The sequence below is a fragment of the Triticum dicoccoides genome, chromosome 5B, assembly GCF_002162155.2.
Source record: "Triticum dicoccoides isolate Atlit2015 ecotype Zavitan chromosome 5B, WEW_v2.0, whole genome shotgun sequence".
In the NCBI taxonomy this organism is placed as follows: Eukaryota; Viridiplantae; Streptophyta; class Magnoliopsida; order Poales; family Poaceae; genus Triticum; species Triticum dicoccoides.
This window is the reverse complement of record NC_041389.1, coordinates 6,084,905-6,109,381: the sequence shown is the minus strand read 5'-3', so window position 1 is coordinate 6,109,381 and position 24,477 is coordinate 6,084,905. Positions and strand designations below refer to the sequence as shown.

The 24,477-nt window shown below is 43.0% G+C and overlaps 1 protein-coding gene and 1 pseudogene across 1 annotated transcript; both read left to right on the top strand.

Annotated features, from left to right (window-relative positions):
- The first annotated feature begins 211 nt into the window (after positions 1–211).
- Positions 212–5,082, top strand: LOC119304986 (annotated as a pseudogene).
- Positions 5,083–7,050: 1,968 nt separating this feature from the next.
- Positions 7,051–24,126, top strand: LOC119306986. Its single transcript, XM_037583063.1, has 15 exons — positions 7,051–7,343; positions 7,460–7,763; positions 7,851–8,013; positions 9,327–9,448; positions 9,564–9,675; positions 19,169–20,172; positions 20,247–20,389; positions 20,773–21,060; positions 21,191–21,321; positions 21,624–22,025; positions 22,182–22,312; positions 22,996–23,113; positions 23,227–23,286; positions 23,395–23,482; positions 23,995–24,126. The coding sequence occupies exons 6-10, from the start codon at positions 19,776–19,778 to the stop codon at positions 21,634–21,636; spliced, it is 972 nt and encodes a 323-aa protein (XP_037438960.1). The 5' UTR covers positions 7,051–7,343; positions 7,460–7,763; positions 7,851–8,013; positions 9,327–9,448; positions 9,564–9,675; positions 19,169–19,775; the 3' UTR covers positions 21,637–22,025; positions 22,182–22,312; positions 22,996–23,113; positions 23,227–23,286; positions 23,395–23,482; positions 23,995–24,126.
- The last annotated feature ends 351 nt before the right edge of the window (positions 24,127–24,477 follow it).

Sequence of the window (24,477 nt, the reverse complement as noted above, 5' to 3'; positions counted from 1 at the left end):
TGTTGACCGAGCGTGGGACGTTCTGGTAAACCTGGAGTCGCGGTATACGACGTCTTCCAACACAGGCCAGCCTCGACGTGCTCATGAACTTGGGATCGCCGGAGGTGTCCGCACTGCGTAGGACATCAGCAGCCGCGGCCGGCGAGCGTGCGTGTTTGGCATAGACGCAACTCGACCCGCACCACCGGACACTGGACCTTTCTTGCCCGTCGACCATTCCCCGGCCCTGCCCCCGGCCAAGGGTTCCAAGAAAGAAGATGAGTGCGGCGGGTGTGGATGGATCCGACAACAAAAGAAGCAGGTCCAGCCGAGACGATCCCTTGGCCTTGCCCGAGAAGAAGAAGAAGAAGGTGAGTGTGCGGAGAGACGAGGCATCGTTGCCTGATCCAGACGCGTGGGTTCTCAGCGATGCCGACTTGGCCAAGATGAAACGCGCCCAAGAATCAGGTCCGTTGAGTCTCGTCAATTTTTTTCATCAGTCATCAGTCAGTTTACTCAAGATGTAACGCAACTGTTTAATTAATTATTACTCCCGATCAATGTATAGCTCCCCCGCCTGTGAAAATCCCTACGCTCGATTACTTCAAACCCCCGACCCGGTTTCACACCGCCGAGGTCTTCGCCGTCCGTGATTCAAGCGAGGCCGCGCTCTCTGCTGCCAGATTTCTCCTAGGGGTTTCATCCTCTCTTGGTATGTAGTATGTGTATATGCAGCCTCTCTGTTTTCAATTGAATGATCCATCGTCCGTCGCGCAACTTAAAAATGTATGTGTCCATCAATCGTGCTTGAATCACGCAGATGGTGAACCGCTGAGACGCTGCTCCGGCTTCTGGGTTGATTGGGATGAGGAGAAGAAAACCGGCCTTGTTTTGACAACTGCGCGTCTGATTCGCACAAAGGATTCTCCTGACAGCGGCTGGTCAGGCGGCGAAGAGTATGCGCCTCGTGCTGATGTGAGTTAAATGTAGTGTTTCTTCTAAAAAAACTATCATTCTTTTCCAGCCCAGCCGCTTCCACCCCCAAATAAATAACTAAATAAATCTCCGGTGTAAATCTAACTAGTTGCAATTCTCTTGTTTTTCTTGTGTGTGCTATTATTGGCCTTTCCTAATAATAACGAAATGGAAACGGCAACCTTTTTTAGGTCAATGTTCATTTGTTAGATTACACCAATGCAAGGACATGTTTTTTTTGTGCTATATATATTGGCCTTTCGATTTAATAAAAAATGGAAACATCATATGTGATTTTCTTACACATATGTTCCGGAACTTTCGATTTAAGCATTGTTCAAATCTCTAGTACAATCTGTTCCGGAACTTTCTTTTTAGAACTGTTCATTTGGTTTACGGGACCAGTGCAAAGGACATGCCTTTTGTGCTCTTGGCCTTCTCTAGTTAATAACAAAATGGAAACATCATATGTTCAAATCTCTAATACAATCTGTTCCGGAACTTTCTTCTCAGGTCACTGTTCATTTGCTAAATGGCACCAGTGCAAAGGGCGATCTGGTCTACTATCAGCCCCATTATGATATCGCTTTCTTGAATGTTGAGGTGGATCAACCAATCAAGTTACCATCTTTTCGTGAAGATGTAAAATTTGCTGAAGACGTTTTTCGGCTTGGAAGAGACGATTCCTTAAATCTAAGGATAACATATGCTAGGGCAGAATATAAGAATCCAAACATGTATCGGCGGTACCACAATGTGCACTTCCGTTCTCCGGATGACCATGGTGATGATAATGAGGTAATATATCTTATCATGAGATAGTATTATATACATTTGTTACAACTATTAGTTTTTCTATGTCATTTGTTTTATAACATTTTTCTTGTTACTGTAAACTCTCATGTCTTGTCAATGTGAATTGTTGTAGTATGACAATGGGGGCCTAGTCATTGATTTGAGGAAAAAGTTGTCGGAATGGTCAACCTCCCTAAGAGGTTTGGGTCTTTTATACCTTCTTCCATTTTGCTCAACTGTTTGGATTCATGGAGGAAATATCGGTGCGTTTTTCCTCTCACCTCTGAGATAATATCTATATGATTGATTGGTGAGGCTAAGCTAATGTGTTCCCTCCTATTGTTTTCTTCTTACTTATTGTTAGAAGTAGAACTAATTTTTGTAGTATCTATTTGCTCACTTTTATGCAATTTAACAATCTTCAGGATATCGGTAACTGGTAGCATATCGGTTGGGTGCTGACTGCTGAGTAGGGATAAATTGGCTTATCAGCCTATTAACTGAATTCATCGGTAGGTTAACTAGGGCCATGTCTATATATATCCTAGGCTGCATCTGAATTGCTTTTCAATATTGGAGCACATGCTGCAGTAGAAGCAGCCATAGATTGCCGCAAATGCCAAATGCAGCACACCACTGCATTCTAGATACTACATAGGAGAGCTGCACTGCAGCAGTATTACATCACAGAGGAGAAGAGTTTACCTTGCAGCCTGTTGATGCCATGGATAGAGGACAGGAGGAGCAGATGACGAAGCAGCTGGAGGAGTGGAGGTGTGTCCGCTGCGGTGATGTAGGCAGCTGCTCGAGGAGGGTCAACGCCGACGGCTGCTTGGCGCGGGGGCTGCTCCTCGATGAGCGGGAGAGAGCACGGACCAACCTAAAGCGCGGGAGGCTGTGGGTAAAGGAAGGGAACAGGCTAAATTTGGGCCAAAATCGCCCAGGCAGTTAATCGGTCCAGCCATTAATTCGGTCTGACAAGCCGATTAATCTGCTTGTTAGACAGATAAATTGGCCCACCCAGTTAATTGCGTGAATAGGTCGTTTTTAACTGACTGATATGCCGATTAACTGGCAGATATATATTTTGAACAGTGCAATTTAATGACCATAAGTTATGTTAAGATTCTCAAAGAAAATGTGATCATTGTCGTGTTTTATGTATATACATGCAGTCATATGTTTGTACAAGTGGCTAAAATAAACAATTTAGCAATAATAATTATTTATAAGCAAATCAAGAACTGAAAATAAACAAGTAGAACCATGCTGAGACTACAAAATGGTTCATGATGACAACTATATATAATAAGGAACTGATAAGGCATTATAATTCTGATTCGCATGTCTTCAGCCAAATTGTAGAGTAAAGTTAAATGTAAAACTATGTTTTAGGTTCTCTCTCAATTTTGACGGACAATTTTCCTGAAACCCAGGAGATATTCAAATACTCTTTTGTCGTACTCAATTGTTCCTGGTTATGTTGAAATATGATGTTTTACTTCTACGTAATGTCACGAAAACCCGTCTTTGAGCATTTTTCAACTACAATGAATGATTCATCCCCTTTGGGCCTTTTTGAACTTTATTTGTATCAAAATATTTGGTGACCGTTAGATAGAAGTTGGATTCCACTAAAGATGACTTATTTTGAAAGGGTTACTTACTCCTGTATACCTTGCTCAAAATATGTTGATTTTTTTAACATGTTAAATAAAAGTTGCGTTCCACCAAAGGTTTGCTTATTTCGAGAAGTTTACAACTCCTGTATACCTTGCTCGAAATATGTTGATTTTTTTAACATGTTAGATAGAAACACCAAAGATTGCTTATTTTGAGAGGTTTCGTTATACCTTACTTGAAATATGTTAAAATGGTGTCTGATTTGGTGTAGGTGCATCGCCCGGCCCCATCTTGGGATGATGTTTCAAGCCATCAAGCTTCTAGAACCTGCTCATGTTGACATGTTATGGCGTATGTATAACATTGATCATGGTCTTATTGTTCAAGAGGTATGTAATGGCTTCCTGAAGGTGCTTTTTTTTCCCATGTGTATATGGTATAATTGTTTGGCAATTGAACCCTAGGTGTCGAAAGGATCTAATGCTGAGATACTCGGAATCCAAAAAGGTGTTATTGAATCTATCAATGGAAAACCTGTTTCTACCACAATTGAGGTGGGTGTATTAGAGATTTGTTAGGTTAATGAGTTGAAAATAAATTACATTTGTGTGATAGTTGTTAGCTTCACGGTCTTGACTGCAATGTTTTTTCTCTGCAATTGTCAGTTGGAAAATACGCTGATGATCACATGCAAGGGCCCTTCAGGTGCTAAAGTCCATATTTCTGTAAGTTCATTTCTATATTATAACGGCGGTTTGCTTGATCACTGCCATCCATTCCTCTGTACCAAAGTATCATTAGCAAGTGCTAGCACTAAGAGATTTTCCCCCTAACTCCATAGGTTGGGGTGTTTCACACACTCAAAAAACAACGAAGCACCGTACAGTGGACTGCAGAATTATCAGAACTTGGAGAAGTTCTTACAAGCTAGGTACACCCTCCTCTTTTAACTAGACCCATCTACAGATTATTATCCATATTATTTTTTCAATTCTCAAGTATGTATATTCCATTTTTTGCAAATAATTATTATCCAGACATAATGCTAGCAATAAGTCTGTAAGCTTATGTCACACTCTTTACATGACACCCATGTGATGTTCAAAATATCACAGCACACCATAAAGTATGGTGATATTTTGGAAGTTTATGGTTTTGTTAAATAGGTGGTGCGCAGCAAATAAGTTGTAGAGAAGAGACTTCATCCATGTTTTTTTCACCAAAGCATCCACATCTTCCATTGTAGACTTGGAAGTTTTAGATTTTTTGGTACAAGAGGTGCATGTTGGTGCTTGTAGGTTTGTCGACGGGCGCTAACTTTGAGTTGTGTGACATTTTGCAAAGAATGTGATTAAATAGTGCTTCCATGTTCGCTCTCTCATTCACCTTGGGAGAGTTTTTTTTGCATGCAAAAGAAGGCTTGGTTATTTGACACTCATGTTGTGTTATTGTTTGTTACAGGTCCTACAGACTCTTGAACCGGCTGCCAGAAGAGGGATGTGAGAAAATGCCAGAAAAGGGATGTTTCTGTAGAGCTGTGATGGATATCTACCTGTGACACCATATGTTGTACAGTAGTACTCTAGATATATTAGAAATAACATCTTTAGTTGTAGTTAGTGCCAAAGTAGCAGCCCGTTGTGAGATTCTCTGTTGTGCTAAAAGAAATGCAGTACACCATATTGAAACCCCTCTTTATTGAGTATTCCATGTGTCATAGAGTTAACCTATTTTACATGCCCTTTTGTTCTTGATCATGTCCGTATGTCAACATTTACTCGCTTTGTCATTTCTCAGTTAAGGAAAAGTTACTCAGACATATAACCAGTTCACACACAATCCTCAAAAAAAGAAAAAGAAAAAAGATCAAACACAACAGTTCAGGACGGCCTGACCAAGCTTTTGGGCTGGGTTGGGCACCTGAGCCTAGCTGCCACTTTGGAGTGGAACTGGGCTCGAGAGTGCTCAATCTAAGTAGACGTCCTGATTTTGCTCAAAAAATGAAAGTAGATGTCCTGATCAGCCTCAGGCCGATGGCCGATCAAAGTTGGCTCCTCCCTCTTGCCACTCGCTCCCCTCGGGTTAGGGTTAGGGTTAGGGTGTTGCCGCCTTCCTGTACCTCGCCAAGCCCCCACCCCGGTTTGCCGATGCCGCGCTGCCGCTCGCCGAACCTCCCAAGTCGACCCCTCCTGGTGTCTTAGTCAGTGAGTGAGCAGGCTCTGCTCGGCTCAGAAAAAGGGCGAGACAAAGCAAAGCTCGGGGCTGAGACGACTCGGCTCGTGTACAGCCATATCCATGTCACCGGCAGCGAATCTTCTTCAAGTTTACTAGTGGTTGGGGCGTCACCCTGTGGCACCGTTTGAGAGGAAGCTGTGCGCATGTTTTCATTAAAAAGAATACATAGAGTCCTCACCTCCGTCTAAAAAAACATCTAAAAAAAATTCCTCACCTTCATCTAAAAAAAGAAGTAAAAAGAAAAAAAGAAAAAAAAAACTGTCACCACAGTGTATCATGGAGTGCCACTTTGCATAACCCTTCATTTTTAAAAACTGCCAGAGGTCCTCACCTCAATCTAAAAAGAAAAAAATACATTTAAAAATAATCCACACCTTCATCTAAAAGAAATTCCAAAAAAATTCTCAGCGATGCTGACCTGGCCAAGATGAAACGCGCCGAAGAATCAGGTCCGTTTTTTCATCAGTCATCAGTTTACTGTCGATTGTTTCATCAGTCAGTTTACTCAAGATGTAAACGCAACTGTTTAATTAAATAATTGCTAGTAGAATGCCCGTGCGTTGCCACGGGCTCTTGAAATAGATTGCAAGAGTTACATGTTAAATTCCACACATAGAAACAATATAACACAAACACAATTATTTAATAATTGAATTCCATTTTTGCAATACTTGAATCTGACGTTTTTTGGCATTGGCGACTGCTAGCCCGACATGTTAATTGGAATGAATAACTGGTGTAAATAACATACAAGTCGCAGTAACAATTAGATATAAATATTAATAAACCATTATACATATGAATTAGAAAATTATGTCTATGATGAAATATAAATGATATTTTCTACTTCATCATATAATCAAAGATAATATATAATAAAAATAAAAGTGAAACTAACACAACTATTTTGTTTGTAAAAAAGATAAACATTTTTGATATTATTAGAAAATTATGTTGCTTAAATCATTTTACTAACACAACAATTCAGGGAAAACAACGAACTATAATGTTCATATATAAATAAGTATTCATCTGACTTTCTAAAATTATTTATATAGGATATGCAAAATTTTCCAACAAAAGATAAAAACGTGCAAGCGAACCAACATAAACCAAGTATATTCGTTTTCGTCTCTTAATTTTTTTTGTCATACCCTCAATATATGTAATAAGTATAAAAAACATTTATTTTTATGAACCATGTTTAATATATATATACACTTTTATTGTTTTTCTGAGGTAAATATATACTTTAAATATCTATGTTTTTTTCGTTGAGCAAAAATTGCCATCAAAGGCCCAAATTAGCTATCCACCACGGCCCAACCAGCACCCAAGCTTACCCCCACCTAAAAAAAACTAACTATTCTCAAAAAAAAAAACTAACTATATAAAAAAATGAACCTTATCCCCAGCACTCTCTCCTCTCCTATCCACTCACTGACCACCTCTCGCCCTCTCCCCTCCCCGGCTCCCCCCCGCCGCATCGCCGCGCGCGTCGACGAGCCCGCAACCGCGCGACTCCGCCCGCCGACCACCGAATCGGTCTCATGAATTGGCGGGGCTTGGGGCTACGACGAGCTGTGTGCGGCGCGACTAATGGAGGCGGACACTGCAAGCTTCCTGACCTGGGCGTGCGTGCTCGATCCGGTCCCGTTCCGGTCGGATCCGCGGCGGTGCTCCTCTCCGGCGAGGTCGCAGGTCGGGCGGCTCGATCTGCAAGCGGAGCAGCTCCAGTACGCCACTCCCCTTGCTTGATGCGCCCCCTCTCCTCTTCTTCTTCCACATGTTCCTTCCCTGATGTGGTTTCCTCTTCCCTGGTGTGCCGCGGCACCGTGACCCGGTCTCACAGGCACGGCCAGGGCGACGACTGCTCCCCGATGCCGCCACCCTCCGCAAGGAGCGACGACAGCTCGAAGCTCTACGGCACGGCGTGCGCCGAGCGACGTGCAGCGGGGGCGTCGCTGCCTCAGCCACCGGCGTGTCCGACCACCCATCCACGTCCCCACTGCTGCCGCCGGCCGGCCACACGACGTCGCTCGTCCCGCTGCTTTAGCAGGCCAAGAAACCGGAACGCCCCCCGCGGCTGGCGACCTCGGCATCTCCATCGACCGTCTCAGAAAGCGCTACCTCGCCCGGCTCCCGCATAGCTGATGGTAAGCCCCTCCTTTGCTCTCTTGGCCTGCTTGCTTGCTTGCGAGCCCCTGATCTGAATTTGTTGGTTGGTTTCTTTCTTTCTTCAGCAAGCCAAGAAACAGGGAGTGCCGGCAATAGTACTCTGAATCCATCAATGCAGCTGAATCCATAATGCTAATCAATAGGTGGTTTTGGCCTAACTGGGATGTGCTTGAGTCCCGCATAGCTGTGGAGGAGGAAGCTGCTGCCCTTCTTGAGTAGTTTGCAAAGGTAAATCAGTTGTCAATGTTAGATGTACTTCTTTGAGGAAGCTGCTACCGTTCTTTTACTCACCTTGCATAAAACTGCAATGTCAATGTTAGATGTACTTCATTGAATTCAAGCATCCTTTTAAACACCATATTGACTTAAATAGGCTTTCATTGCATCAACCCTAGTATTTCTAGAGAGCTACTCAAGCATGTTTTTTCCCATAATTGTTGTACTGATATTTATATTTTTTTATTGAATAACATATGTGGGGACTACTATGCTTATATAATGTCTGATTTGATCATATCGTAATACATGCATTGTGTTGATGGTGCTATTACGGTGCCATTGCTTCCATCAAATTCCATTGGCATAATACTCCAATGTAATAATAAGTATCTAAAAGGTACTGAGATGTTCAAACAGCATGATAGTTGTGAAATAGAACAGTTATGATAGCCGATAGCTAGCCTCGTATAAGCCTGTAGTGGCTGTTGCAAAGTTTACCTGGTCTTCCATTTATATCTTTCAGAAGACAACCCCAAAACTGACTAAAGAAATAAAAAGTAGTAACACCAAGTCTTGTTTAAGTGTATTCGAGAAAGAAAAAGCCTTGTTTATGTGCCAAATCAGCACTGCAGCGCGCTGAACCGTGTATAACATCCACCCATGTTGATTATTGGAACCTTTGATAATTAGTATATGAAATCTCACAATATTTATCATTGTGTTGCTCAAATAACATGTTTATTTGTCTTACCCTAATGTTGTGTTTGGCGATTTGGCCAAATGTTTAATTCAAATAAACATTAGGGCCACCTATTAGCTGAAAATAGGAATCTGAAAGAGCAATTGCTGGCTAGTATCATGGGTCAGTCTGTCATGCTTGTCATTTTAGCAAAGGTCAGCGCACCAGTACAGTTGATACCTAATATGAGACGTTTGCTCTCACAGGTCCTCGTATGATTAAGTGAACTTCCTAAATCAATTCCTACACGCGGCTTTGCCCTTTGGAAACTTGTTTAGTAGTAGATGACGATAATAGGTCGAGGGCATCTGTCACCCAAGCATGTTGAGTGTTATGAAAATTTATCTCAGAGTGTTTGCATCTGAAATTTTTGTGACTAAATTAACATGCATTTCTTACTGATTATAGTTTTTGAGAAAAACCTATAGTTAATTCTCATTTTACGTGTTTGCTGTTTTAATCTTGAACATCTTTCTTTCAAAATGATTTGAGTCATGTTGGTAGGCATTGTTCAATAGTCAAAATACATCCAACTTTGTATTTTGAATGATCAGTCTAACTTCTCCATTGAAACATGCGGCAGATCTTCAGTGAGCAAAGAGGGCAGTGGAAGGCAGCAACCCAATCCCAGGAGTTCCTTTGAACCCTTCAGCGTTAATACAATAATGCTTACACAGATCCTGAGAAGCAGGATGCTATAAATGTGTAAGTTGATTTATGTGTGCAAAAATATCACTCTGACAAAACCTTAGGAGTAGAGAGACATTGGTCTAATATTATTACACACAAGATTTATATGTTGTGTTTTTTTGAGATGCAGATTCTTGGGCCATTTCCAGTCTGAACAAGGAACACCTACTATTGTGGAAGTTGGACTGAGATCAGCATTACAATGTTGGCCGCCAAGGAACTCTATGTGAAGAAACTGGAAGGTACTGATATAAACTCTTCTACTAACAACAACATTGCTTGATAAGCTGTGTTGTGCCCCTTACTACCATTCTCATCAATTATAGGTTCGTGATGGTCTGCTCGCTATGATTTATGAGCCGATAGAAAGTTTAAATAGTTGTTTCACTTGGCAGGCCAGAAGGTGGTTTAGAATATTTTTGTTATATTCTAGTAATAATGATTTATGAGCTATGAAGTGGCTCAGGTTGTAGTTTGTAGGCATAGACCCACAAAGATCACAAAAATAATTAAGCATACAGTCTGCGTTCTTGGTGAATAGCCAAGCATTTGGACATATTGTTTGGTACACATGAATTTTCACAGCTTTGCTCAAGTCATCCGAATCCGATCACCGCCGTTGGACCTCGCAACTAATAACAGCCGTTTCCTTGCGCCAAACCTGCAACACAACATGGCTGTTTATGTATGTATTGAAAAGCCAGCATTATAAAATTCAACTAACGGGGAAATAAGAGACTATACAAGGACCTCCACCTATGAGAAATAATATAATAAAGATATAGTTTTCATATTGTGTGGTGGTCCAGTTTTGTGGCCGCTTTGGGGCCGCATCATAAATATTTCTGTAATGTAGAACACTTGAGTGGAGTCTAATTTTACAATGACGAAGTGACCAAGGCAGTGTGCAGGAAAACAAATCCAAGTTTAGATGTAGTACATGAATGATTACAAAACAACAAAAGAATAATACACATAAGCAAACCAGCAAAACGAAAATAATGTCACATACAAAGACTACTGCAACATGCAGGGAAATAAGAGACTATACAGGGACCTCCACCTATGATAAATAATATATAGATATAGTTTTGATATATTGTATGGTGGTCCAGTTTTGTGGCCGCTTTGAGGCCGCATCATAAATATTTCTATATTGTAGAACACTTGAGTGGAGTCTAGTTTTACAATGACGAAGTGACCAAGGCAGTGTGCAATATTTGTGAAGAAAAACAAAGCCGAGTTTAGATGTAGTAGATGATTGATTACAAAACAACAGAAGAATAATATACATAAGCAAACCAGCATAACAAAAAATAATGTCACATACAACAAAATTTGGCAACTTGCAAAGTCAAAACTCCAAGGCAATATTATTAATACTTGCCTTGTACTATAAACATAATAAAGTTCAATTGCAAACATCGAAAGATTGAGATATGTACAAAGACAGCAAAGAGCACCAAATTACCTGTAGCATAAGAGTAAATCCTCTCACATATTTAAGAGGGGACTTCAGCCCGTAAGGACTTCCTTATAGACGATGTTCTTCATCGAGGTCTGTAAGGACAAGGCAGGTCTTTTTCGCTTCTTAGATTTACCGCTTTTCTTCTTGGCATTCTCCTTCTCCTTCTCCTTCTCAATGAGGATCTTTATATTTCTCTTCGCGGTGGCTCGAGACAATGCAACATACAGTTGACCATGAGAGAACACCGGATTAGGTAGGTACACGCCAACAATCGGAATCGTCTGGCCTTGAGCCTTGTTAATCGTCATAGCAAAGCTAAGTCTTACAGGAAATTGCTTCCTCTTGAACTTGAATGGAAACATGTCGTTGTCAGACGGGCATAGGGGTATTCGAGGAAGGAATACCCTCCTACCTGCGTGTTGTCCGATCACGATTTCTGCGTCGATGGCGTTCCTCTCGAAACCTCGCACCACAAGCCTCGTCCCGTTACACAGACCATTAGCCGGATCAATGTTCCAGAGAAGTATGACAGGGCAGTTGAGCTTCAGTTTGAGTGCATGCGGTGGTAGACCGTTCAGAGTCAATCCATTTAGGAACTCGGGAGCGTAGTAGCCATACGGGTCGTCTTCTGCACTGTCAAAGCTATGGTACATTACTTCTTCTCCCCGAAAACGCTCTACCATGCGTATGTTTATCTTGTCGACGTTGTCGTTCGTGGTGGAGAGGATTGCGTGTGAAGTCATGTAATTCGGATCGGACATGTTGTCATCTAGTCTCGGAAACACATGGTCAATCAGCTTCTCCAGGTCGTCACCCTCGCCTGTAGACGACACACAAATATCTTCAGGGAGTCGTATGTTTCCTTGATCGTCAACTTCCTCGGTGCCATTGCCTACCCTTAGCAAGTAGTCCACAAACCAGGTGTCATTATGAGCCCTCATGTTGGTGATGAGCCTTAGCTGGCGCATACCCTTCCAGAGGTGTGAACTTCGGAGGGTTGCATCGATTATCTGACCCCGGAACCCCCTCCTAACGACCGGAAGCACCTACCTGAAGTCCCCGCCAAACACAACAGTTTTTCCTCCAAAGGGTCGGTCCCGTCTTCCCTTGATGTCGCGCATGCTATTGTCCAGTGCCTCAACCGCCTGTCGCTTAGTCATGGTGGCCTCATCCCATAGTATCAATGAGGCCATCCTCAGTAGCTTGGCGGTACCACTCTGCTTCGTGAAGGTGCATGAGGCGCCATCGTCACAGCTCAATGGGATCTTGAACCTCGAGTGGGCAGTCCTGCCTCCAGGCATGATAGAAGCGGCGACGCCTGACGTCGCGGTAGCGATAGCGATGTTTCCCTCGCTTCGAACCTTGGCGAGCAGCGCCCTGTACAGGAAGGTCTTCCCTGTACCTCCCGGGCCATCAACAAAGAACACACCCCCATCACCGCGTTCAACAGAAGCTAGTATCTCGTCATACGCAGCCCTCTGCTCTGAGTTTAGCGACGAAGCCAATTTAGTGTCATTGATGTCAAAATCGACGTTGGATTCCTCGATCACTTCGCTGGCCTCGCCCTCGGTTGGGTCGAATGAGTCGTCAATGCATGGAAGAGCGAAATCAGCTATGTCTTTGCCCATGGACTGCAACATACCCCTAATGTCAAGCAACACCATTTGTTCCACCTCAATCGGGCACGTGTGTGATCGCCGATAGTCATCAGACATATGCTTGAAGTGCCTATCCCATAAACCACGCGCGTCTCCTGGCTCACAGTGCACCAAAATTGTTGCGAAGAGCCTCCTGAGCGAACATGGCATCGCCCACTGCTCTGCCTCGGTAAGACAGTCATCGAGCGTGTTATCTGCCTCGATGAGTCCCAACCTTTCGGCAGCCTCTCTAAAGCTCCTGCATAGCCTACCGTCCACGGTGAGCAGGTCCTCATATGATGTCTTGCCAGCAACATGGTTTAGTAGCACACGCAGATAGTATCGCCCCCCTCGGTAGGATTGGCAGACACAATTCGACCTATCTGAAAACGCTCCACCCGCTCTTTCCAATACTTCTTACCCTTCTGCCATGTGAACCTTCCGGGAAAATCCTTGTACAATATATTCCTAGCCCACGGGTGGTCTTGGTTAGCTTTGAAATACTCTGTCAACATGGATTTGGAAGCTTTCCGAGAGGCAATTACGTCGGTCAAGTGAGCTTGCTCATTGAATGCCACCCTGTGCATATTCGGGAGATGAAGAGGCAACTGTAGGACAGGCGGCTCATTGGCACACAAGGGGAAGCCAAATATCCTCCACATTGGAGGAGTAACCCACCTCGCGTCTATGTATCTTTTGATCTCATCAATGTTACCATCGGCGTCGGGCTGGTCGATGCTGAAAGAAGCCCTATCATGGCCCTTGTATATGTACTTGTAAAGGTATTTGACGGCCTTTATGCTGGAGCAAACCTCAACGTTGATGTGCCAATTGAACATCCGCAGAAGGTAAGGGTTATACGGAACAACCCATCTATTGTCCAACATTTTACCTCGGACCTTAGCCTGCCGACCATTATCTCGACGACGATAAACAGGGTATGAGTCCTTACCCTGTGCCGTGTTTTCATTGAACGGCCGCGGGTATCTGCACTTGCACTCGTTCTGTTGCATGCACACATTTTTGGGATTGAGAACACCGCATGGTCCGTGCATCATATGTTTCACCACCAAGGCATGGAGTTCAGGATACTTCTGCTTGTCTGGGAGCTCGGCGGAAATGAGTCGGTCGTACTGCTCCGGAACGACAAGCTTATAGGCAGAATCCATGATCAACAAAAAGTGTGCGCGGGGGAGGCCCCTCTTCTGGAACTCGACTACGTATACATGTGCGACAACCACACCCATGATATTCTTCTTGAACAACATCTCTTTCATAGCCTCTAGCTTGCCATGGAACACACGAGCAACAAGATCAGGCCGGTCTTGCGCTGTCTGACCAGGAAACAACTCATTCGTTATCTCTTCCCAGTTAGGGTTGCAGGTCATGGTCAGGAAGATGTTAGGCTTCCCGTAGGTATGGACAATTGCCATGGCATCCATATGCCTCCGCTTCATGTCGCGGCCGCCACCTGGGTATGTTCCAGGGAGCACTATCCTTACCCCAATAGCGCTTGCGCGAGTCTCCCCGGATGTAATTGCATCAACAACTCCTTTATACAGGTCGGCACGGATCTTTGTATGATTCTTCCTGTACCATTTGAACCTACAACTCTTAATCTTGATGTACATGTCCACCCCCCATTGTTGGAGCAATCGTGCTCCACAGAGTATGGGATTGAATATCCCAGGTCGTGTCTGGAGCATGTAACAGTAGTAGTCTCTCACCGAGACGTATAACCTTCTATTCCCCTCTGCACATGGATGAGTAACGCGCACATTAGGATTCATATGAGAAGTATACAATTCCTCTAAACGACAGAACACGCATGAGGCTTACCTGCATCATCATCATCATCATCATCATCATCATCATCATCATCACGTCTACCTCTTGGTTGTTGCAGAACCGGCCAAGGGACATCACGTTTAGGAAGTTTCGGGTGCCAACTGAGCTCCCCTCTTGGGTAGAAGAGTGGGTAAGAGAGCGGGTCATACGAGCCAGCCGTCACATGTATATTGTGCCTCTGGTTGTCATTCCCGCAAAGTGTAATCTTACGATCGAACCTCTTCGCTAGGTCAGTGCCTTCCACCCAAATTGCAGCGACCTCAGATGACAGAGGTCTATTATACTTCCGTTGGTCTAGTCTCTGGTCAGTGTTGAGGTCTATCCTATAATCGTCGAGGTTGTCCCTATGCGCACCCAAACTCCTAAACTGCTGGGAGTACGGGTTTTCCCTGAGTATGTCCACTAACTTTCTGACGACATCCTGGTCTAATTGCTCGGTGGCAGCCTTGCCATGGGTTAGGCCCGGGTCATCGTCGTAGAAGTACAGCTGTAGATGATCTGGACGTGATGTTGGCCCAAAGTAATGAACGTTGTGGTAGATGGTGCCGTGCGCACGGAACGTGTACACCCCAGACTTCATGTTTGTGTAGCTTTCATCAAGGCTGACGCCGAGGGTTGTGAAGGAGAAGTGGCCGTTGAAGAACCGTATGTTCTCCCGAAAATGCCTTGAGTCCGCATCCATGCTAGACCAAAGCCTCATTAGCTCCGGGATGGGATCCGGTTGCTTCAGCTGGATCTGCCCACTGCGACAACAGAATCCCGGGGCCTCGGACACAAACTTCTTGGCCTTGCAGTGATGGCAATTTGCGGCGTGCTTCAGGATGTGTGTGTGGTCCGGGAGGTTTGAGTAGACATAGTCCAATGGATCATGGTCGACATATGTATTTTGACTTGAGACTTCCAATTCGTCGTGCTCCATGTCATCAACATCTGAGCCTGCAAACAATGTTTATAATTAGTGTGATATTTCCAACGGGTGGATGTTGCTCCAGTGGGTGTAGTGTGTACATACCTTCACCAGCAAAAAGGTAATACTCATCGTCAAAGAGGATGTTAGGGTTGACATTATCATTCATGAGACAACAAAGGTAGGCGTCCATGTCGTCTGCTCAGGTGCGAAACCAATAAATGAGGGTTCAGTCTCAAGGAACGCAAGAGAGTAAGGATGGGAGTGTTACCTTCACTTCTGATCGTGTACTCCGGCGTGCTAGATGGGGTCGAGGCACAGTGTGCTTCCAGTACGGTAGGTTGTCCAGTTGAGCTCATTTCCGGTATGGAGATGGACCTGACGGTTGGTGTCATCACCCTACCTGCAAACCTTTAATTATGCCGGTCGCGTAGAGCATTCCTCTCACCACGTGGTACCTTTGAACATGTTTTTTGCTTCCCAATTTTCACCTGACGCGTCTTCGCCGCCATACTTCCCTTGCAAGCTCGCTCTCTCGTCCCACGCCGAGCTCTGGACTCATGGCTCTGCTCGTCCGCTCCATTATCTGCCTTTGTTACGGATCACTGGTTTGCTGGTCGGCATTTTGTAGGTGCTCATTGATTTCGATGAGGTCGCCATCTACAGCACCATCACCAAAGGTTCTGCTTAGGTATGATGAAAGATGATGGTTCATAGGATAACTACCATCGGTTTCGGTGTTTCGGATGTATGTGGGGGCCGCATTGACTGAAGGAGCATGATCTATTTGTTCACTGTCGGATTGTGGCGTGATGGCTGAAAGCGTGAGAGTCGGACAATGTGTGTGAGGGTTGGACAATGAGCTAGTTAGGTCTGGACGTGGCATAGCGATCGATTCCGCACACGGGGTGTTTTTTTTTGCAGCATACTTTGCCTTTCTTTTTGCACTTGATTCCCCCCTTTCATCCTCAGTCATGGTTTTTGGGTGTTGCACGCGCCATTCTCGCAAGTTCTGATTTTTTTCTTGAAGATCGATCATTCCGTCACCCACTTTCTTCCGATAATTTGCTCGCCTCCGCGCGTTTCTCTGCTCACTTTGCTCGTCTGTTAAGTCACCCTTGTGTTCTTTACAGCAGTGTGAAAACATAATCAGAACTTCATTGTTCAACATTTTGCAAGGTAGCAGAACCTCAACAAATATCAATATGGACAATACAAAGTTTGTTTTATCTGTTGTATCTATAGAGATACTAAGCTCCCATGATTTGAAACGTTCTGGTGCTTCGAGGGTTGTGAAACCGTTGAGAGCCCTATCTGTAAGGTGTGTCATGTAGTTTTATTTCTACTTCTTGTTTTTATTTTTTTACACACTGTAATTTAGGGGATCTTATTAAAATTTGAATACTAAAAGCAAAAATAATAATTACAAATCACATTTTTAGATTCATTATTTTAGAATGTTGGATAAAGATTCAAATGGTTCAGTTTCATGAAAACATAGTAACCATATATTATGAAACCGAGCGGGTATGTAATATAATCCCAGTGCTGAAACATATTGATGAAACATAAAACGTTCTTACCCAATATTGTAAGGGCAGGCTGATTTTCATCTAGTTGCTTGCTGGCTGCCTCCTCTTTTTTCTTTCGATAAGCAGCTCTCCTTCGAGCCTTTATTTGCTCCTTTTTCTCGTCAAGGTCCACCGAGGATGGTTGGCACACATTAGTGATATCACCGAGAGGTAACTGGGGAACATTTAGCATAACTGCATGGAGGGTTTAGGGTCTGGTTAAACAACGATGTATAGCTGGATGTAGTTGGGTTGGCATCCCATTGAGGTAACAACAGAACATTTTGCATATATGCACGGAGGGTTTAGGGTCTTCATTGTTCACCGAGAGGTAACAGGTCTGGTTGAAGCCACTTCTCTATCTAGGGTTTATTTTTTATATAACCCCTCCGTGTCCATACATGAAGTGTATATGGACTCAAAAGTCGTATGTCTGACCTATATCGAATTGAACCTAAATGATCAGGAATTGTATGCACAACACAGTGGTCAACTATTGTTCGGTCAATTATTCGTGGGGTTGGGGTGAGGAGACATATGTCGCCTACATCCTTCACTCAGAAAGTATACATATGGTCATCGTATTGCTGAAACATAAAACATCCTTACCTGATTTCGTAATCGCAGGCAGATTTTCGTCTTGTTGCTTGCTGGCTGCCTCTTTTTTCTTTCGATAACCCGCTCGCCTTCGAGCATTTGTTAGCTCTTTTTTCTCGTCAAGGTCCACCGAGGTTGGTTGACACACCTTAGTGATATCACCGAGAGGTAACATGGGAACATTTTGCATATCTGCATGTGATTTGATGTTAACATTATATTGTGGAATGGGGGGAGTATATATAATATCATCGCAGTGCCTTCCCATAAAGCATTCTTACCTGATATCGTAAGGGCAGACAGTTTTTCATCTTGTTGCTTGACGGTAGCCTTCTCTTTTTTCTTTCTATAAGCAGCTCGCCTCCGAGCTTTCATTAGCTCTTTTTTTTCATGAAGGTCCATAGAGGATGGTTGATCTGCATTAGTGATATCACTGAGAGGATGGCGTGGGACATTTTGAGGCCTCTCTTCCCAAATGTCACTTGTCATGCTAGCTAGTTCTTTTGTTAGATTACTGAGAGCCGGCAACGAATCTACATTATATAGGCATGAGATTGGAGGGTTGTCTGCATCATGTAAACATAACAATATACAGGACCGAAATAAGGCAAAGTTGTAGGCACATGGTGTTAACCTTTTGGCACATGGTGAACATCGTCTGCTCCATGTATAATCCATTCGTTAGAGTCGTCACCATTTGTCCCCTCCATTGGGCCTGCAAGATCTCCTGTGATGGTGTTTGACATGTATAACAAAATATGTAGCTGAACATATACATGGAGGTAGATATATACCTGGAGTATCACATGTGCTATCGCCATCCGTCTGAAGTATCATCCGTTCGTAGGGAGTAATATGGACTCCTACAAGTCACGATGTTGATACATCAGAATTGGTTGTGCCCAAGTCTGTTAGGTATGATTTTTCACATAAAAAGGATAAAATTAAGCCTTATACCTGGACTACGTGGGTACATTATGTCAACAACGTCGGCTACGGGTATAATCCGTTCGTTAGAGTCGTCAACACTTGTCCCCTCCCTCGGGCCTGCAACACATTCAGTTTCCTGGGATGGTGTTTGACTTGGTGAACATATACCTGGAGGTATCGGCGATGATGTCGTCTGTTCCGTTGGCTTGCTGTGTGGAGTCCCCATAGGTAACTACTAAAAAAAGACATGTCCAACAGACTCAGGCATCCCACAAAAACTTGTAAACTAACTCTGCAAGCAGATAACGTGAAATACCAACAGTACTAAACGCCCGTTCCCATGCTATAGGAACTCAGTCCATAAGGGCAGCTTTGCTATACAACTGAAAACAGAAAGACATGTCCAACAGACTTTGCTCAGAAATATTTTTTTGAAAACTGAATTTGCTGGTTATAAACATGATCGGGGTTGCTTGGTCTGAGTATTGGAGCCTGTTAACAGGAAAAATGACTACCACGACTGCACATGCCAGCTCTGACCTCCCGTATTATGTTAATCATTTACGTTGTATTTTTGTTCTCAAGCACATAACTGTATTACACAAGATCTATTTTTATTTGCACTACATTTGAGTTGAGAATCAGTTTCTGTTGTAACCAAATAGCAATAGATATGTCGGTTAATTTCATGTGTACCATAGGTGCAAAATGAATTATGGCATGGCTTGATTTAGTTTTTGTTTGCTTTCATCCTTTTATTCGTTTGGTTTATTCCAGGTCCATATAATTATGATGTCTTGGAGGGTATGACGTTCGACAATATTTCTGAATCCTTCAATGCTAACTTTGAGGATGGTACAATCGGGGAGGTAATTATTTTTCCTTTTGTCATGTGAAGCCCAACACTATGCTCTTAACCAGGTATGGATCTTTGAGAGTATCCTTCATGGTGAATATGAAGAAGTAATGAATATCCAAGTACTTGTTGTGGCTGAAAGGGTAGACCTGCTCTAACCAAAGGACCTTTAGATGCTTGGACCGGTTCTATAGATTAACCAAAGGATGATTGTAATAGTTGGCTCTGCCTGTCATGTATAGAGTAACCAAAAGTTGTATATGTTCCTCCCAAGTTATCATGTATTACATTTGTGGACAGTTGTATATGTTCTGATCTATACACGTATGCATAACAAACAAAGCCTGTGTGTTCATACCTGGGGTTGAATCCGTACAACGTCGCCCACGGGAACTCCTATGTCGCTGTCGTGGTTCCGCGGCGGTGGCGTTGTCCAGTGGTTCCGTGGCGGCGGTGCTGTCGAGTGGTTCCGCGACGACGGCGCTGTGGACTGTGCAGACCCAGATGGAGTCGGGCGGCGAGATCTAGATGGACTCAGGTGGCGATCCAGATGGACTCAGGCGGCGAGATCTGGTGCGGGGAATGAGGTTCTACGGCAGGCCGATCCTGCATGGGCGGGGTTCTCGGTGGGTTGGTGTGGGGGTGATGGGACGGAAAAAACCGGTTGAAAAAAACCAGACAAAAAAAAAACCAGACGAAAGTGGGGGGACTATTCAACCAACTCGTCCATTAGAAGTAGAGATTAGGAGTAGAGATTACTCTCGATCAATATATATAGCTCCCCCGCCTGTGAAAATCCCTATGCTGGATTACTTCAAACCCCCGACCCGGTTTCACATCGCCGAGGTCTTCGCCGTCAGTGAATCTGGAAGCAAGGCGGTGCTCTCCGCTGCCAAGTTTCTTCTAGGGGTTTCATCCTCTCTTGGTATGTATAGTCTCTCTGTTTTGGATTTGATTGATCCATCAACTTAATGTGTGTATCGTGCTTGAATCACACAGACGGTGAACCGCTGAGACGCTGCTCCGGCTTCTGGGTCGATTGGGATGAGGACAAGAAAACCGGCCTTGTTTTGACAACTGCGTGGCTGATTCGCACAAAGGATTCTCCTGACAGCGGCGAAGAGTATGCTCCGCGTGCTGATGTGAGTTAAATCTAGTGTTCCTTCTAAAAAATTCTACCCTTGTATCATTCTTTTCCAGCCCAGCCGCTTCCACCCCCAAATAAATAACCATATAAATCTCTGGTGTATATCTAACTAGTTGCAATTCTCTTGTTTTTTTTGTGTGTGTGCTACTATTGGCCTTTCCTAATAATAACAATAGGGAAACGGCACATGTGTCTGCTTACTAAGCATTGTTTAAAAATCTTATTATATAATCTGTTCCGCAACTGTTTTAGGTCAATGTTCGTTTGTTAGATTCCACCAGTGCAAAGGACATGTTGTTTTTTGGGGGTGCTATATTGGCCTTCGATGCATCATATGTTAAATCTCTAATACAATCTTTTCCTGAACTTTCTTTTCAGGTCACTGTTCATTTGCTAAATGGCACCAGTGCAAAGGGTGATCTGGTCTACTACCAGCCCCATTACGATATCGCTTTCTTGAATATTGAGGTGGATCAACCTATCAAGTTACCATCTTTCTGTGAAGAAGGTGTAAAATTTGCCGAAGACGTTTTTCGGCTCGGAAGAGATAATTCCTTGAATCTAAGGATAACATATGCTAGGGCAGAATATCAGAATCCAAACATGTATCGGCGGTATCACAATGTACACTTCCGTTCTCCAGATGGCCATGGTGATGATAACGAGGTAATGTATCTTATCATGAGATAGTATTATATGCATTTGTTACAACTTTGAGTTTTTCTATGTAGTTTGTTTTATCACATTTTTCTTATTACTGTAAATTCTCATGTTTTGCCAATATGAATGGTTGTAGTATGACAATGGGGGCCTAGCCATTGACTTGAAGGAAAAAGTTGTCGGAATGGTCAACCTCCCTAAGAGATTTTGGTCTTTCATACCTTCTTCCATTTTGTTCAATTGTTTGGATTCATGGAAGAAATATCGGTGCGTTTTTCCTCTCAGATCTGTGATAGCGTCTATATGATTATTCGATGATGCTAAGCTAATGTGTTCTCTCCTATTTTTTCTTCTTACTTTTCGTTAGAAGTCAAACTATTTTTTGCAGTATCTATTTGCTCACTTTTATGCAAGTTAACAATGTTCAGTAATTGGTAGCATATAGATTGGGTTGCTGAGTAGGGATTAATCGGCTTATCATCCTATTAACTGAATTTATCGGTAGGTTAACTAGGGTATATCCTAGGCTGCATCTGAATTTCTTTTCCATGTTGGAGCACTTGCTGCAGCAGAAGGGGATAATTGACGATAACCCCCTTTGTTGATCGATCCTTGATCATATGCCCCTTTGATGTGTCACTGATATGTGGGGTTTAAGTGACCCGACGACGAAGCAGCAGCAAGAATGGGAGGCGTGTGTCCACTGTGACGTGGCAGGCCGCTGTTCGGGGATGACGCCGGCGGGGTGTCGGCGGCAGCTCAGTGCGCGAGCTGTGGCTGCTACTCCACGAGTGGGAGAAGGGAGCGAACAGGTTGACCTAATGCGCGGTAGGCTTTGGGAAAAGGGAGGGAACAGGCTAAATTTGGGCCAAAATTGCCCAGGCAGTTAATTGGCCCAACCTATAATTTGGTTTGAGTGGCACCACAATGTATACTTCCATTCTCCAGATGGCCATGGCGATAATAATGAGGTAATATATCTTGTCATTAGATAGTATGATATACATTTGGTATAGTTTTGAGTTTCGTGTGATGTCATCTTTATGTTCTATATTGCAATCTATTGTTGTAACATTTTTCTTGTTCTTGCAAACTCTCATATATGATGCCAATATGAATTGTTGCAGTATGACAATGGGGGGCCAGTTATTGACTTGGATAGAAAAATTGTCGGAATGGTCAACGTCCCTAAGAGATTTGGGTTTTTCATACCTTCTTCCATTTTGCTCAATTGTTTGGATTCATGGAAGAAATATCAGTATGTTTTTTCTCTCAGTGCTGTGATAGTATTAGACTAATGCGGTGTCTCCTAATTGTTCTTTTTACGTATTTTTATGAGTCAGATTATTTTTATTAGTATCTATTTTCTTATTTTATGAAATTTAATGACCATAAGTTGTGTAAAGATTCTCATAGAAAATACCATCATTGTGGTGTTTTATGTATATATAAATATGTTTGAACATGTGGCTACAATAAATGATTTAGCAATAATGATCATTTGTAAGAAAATCGAGAACTAGATCTTCGATGGGGCCTAGATAGGAAGAAACAAGTAGAACCGGCCTGAGAGTGCAAAATGTGTTACTTTTACGTAATATCATGAAAATCCCCTCTATGAGCTTTTGTCCACTACTATGAATGATTCATCCCTGTTGGGCCTTTCTAAACTCTATTTGAATCAAAATATTTGGTTATTATTGAATTTTTTTGAACGCGTTTGATAGAAGCTGGATTCCAACAAAGATATGTTAAATGATTATCTGATCTGATGAAGCCACATCACCCGGCCCCATCTTGGAATGATGTTTAAAGACATCAAACTTCTAGAACCTGCTCATGTTGACATGTTATGGCGTACGTTTAACGTTGATGATGGTCTTATTGTTCAAGAGGTAGGTAATGACTTCCTGAAAGTGCTCAATTTCTCATTTGTGTAAGGTTAATTATTGACATTTGAGCATTGGGTGTCTGGAGGATCTCCTGCTGAGAAATTTGGAATCCAAAAAGGTGATATTATTGAATCTTTCAACGGAAAGCCTATTTCTTCTAAATTGAGGTCAGTGTATTAGAGATTTGTTAGGTAAACAAACTGAAAATAAATTTCATTTGTGTGATATTTAGTAGCTTCATGGTCTTGACTAGAATGTTTTTGTTTCCTACAATTATCAGTTGGAAAATACGTTGATGAGCATATGCAAAGGCCCTTTAGACGCTGAAGTTCATATTTCTGTAAGTTCATTTCTACATATAAGGGCGGTTTGCTTGATCCCGGCCATCCATTATTTGTACGGACGTAATATTAGCAAAGTGCTAGCTCTAAGAGATATAACTCCATAGGTTGGGGTGTTTCACACACTCAAAGAACGACGAAGCACCGTAGAGCTGACTGCAAAATTATCTGAACTTGGAGAAGTTATTACAAGAGGTACACATCTCCTCTTTTAACTAGCCCCATCTACATATTATTATCCAGATTATTAGTTTGATTCTCAAGTACGTATAGTCCACTTTTGTTGTAGATAAATTGTTATCGAGACATAATGCCAACACTAAGTATGCAAGCTTATGTGCATTGTGCAATAATACACTCTTAGATGACAACCATGTGATGTCTAAAATATCATACCACACCATATAGTATGTTATCCACATTCATCTTTTTGTACCAAAGCATCCATCTTCCACTTGTAGTCTTGAAGTTTTAGGATTTTTGGAACAAGAGATGCATGTTTGTGCTTGTAGGTTTGTCAATGGGCACTAACTTTGAGCTGTGTGACATTTTGCAAATAATGTGGATTAAATATTGATTGCACGTTTGCTCATAGTTTTTGTTCTGTTTTGGATATGGATACAAAACATTCACCTTGAGAGAGGTGTTTTGCAAGCAAAAGCAGGCTTGGTTATTTGATACTCATGTTGTGTTATTATTTGTTATAGGTCCTACAAACTCTTGAACTGGCTGCCAAGTCGAGGAAGGATGTTCCTATGTTGTGTTGTATTGTGATGCATATTTACCTGTGACCACATGTATGTTAACCACTTTGATCTACTCTCTCCCAACCAATTCGATCACAAGTAAGAGTACATGAATTTGGGGATCGGGAAGAGAAGAGAGTTCTTGGGGAGGAAGAAAGAAGGTAGGTAGGAAGAAGTCGCCGCCAGCCTCATGCCAATCGATGCCTTGCTCTCACACGCCAGAGCCATTTATCCCTTCGGGTCCCACCCATGCTAGCCCGCTGGACCTTGAGTTGGGCTTCCTTACCTAAGTAGACCGCCTGGGCAGTGGGATGCCTCCACCTGTTGTGACCTGCCTCTCTTGTGGAGCCAACATGTCGGTCTCCTTATGTATGGGGTCCCTAACAGTCCCTTCCCCTTGACAAGCGGCTTGTCCCCAAGCCATTGTTCGAGGGAACAACCGGT

Bases quoted from the DNA above. Each gene is read 5' to 3' on its own strand.
- LOC119306986 (XM_037583063.1), top strand. From the start codon at position 19,776: ATGGACTCAGGTGGCGATCCAGATGGACTCAGGCGGCGAGATCTGGTG. The intron at 20,173-20,246 runs GTATGTATAGTC...TGAATCACACAG, and splicing joins AGGGGTTTCATCCTCTCTTG to ACGGTGAACCGCTGAGACGC. The intron at 21,061-21,190 runs GTAATGTATCTT...GAATGGTTGTAG, and splicing joins GCCATGGTGATGATAACGAG to TATGACAATGGGGGCCTAGC.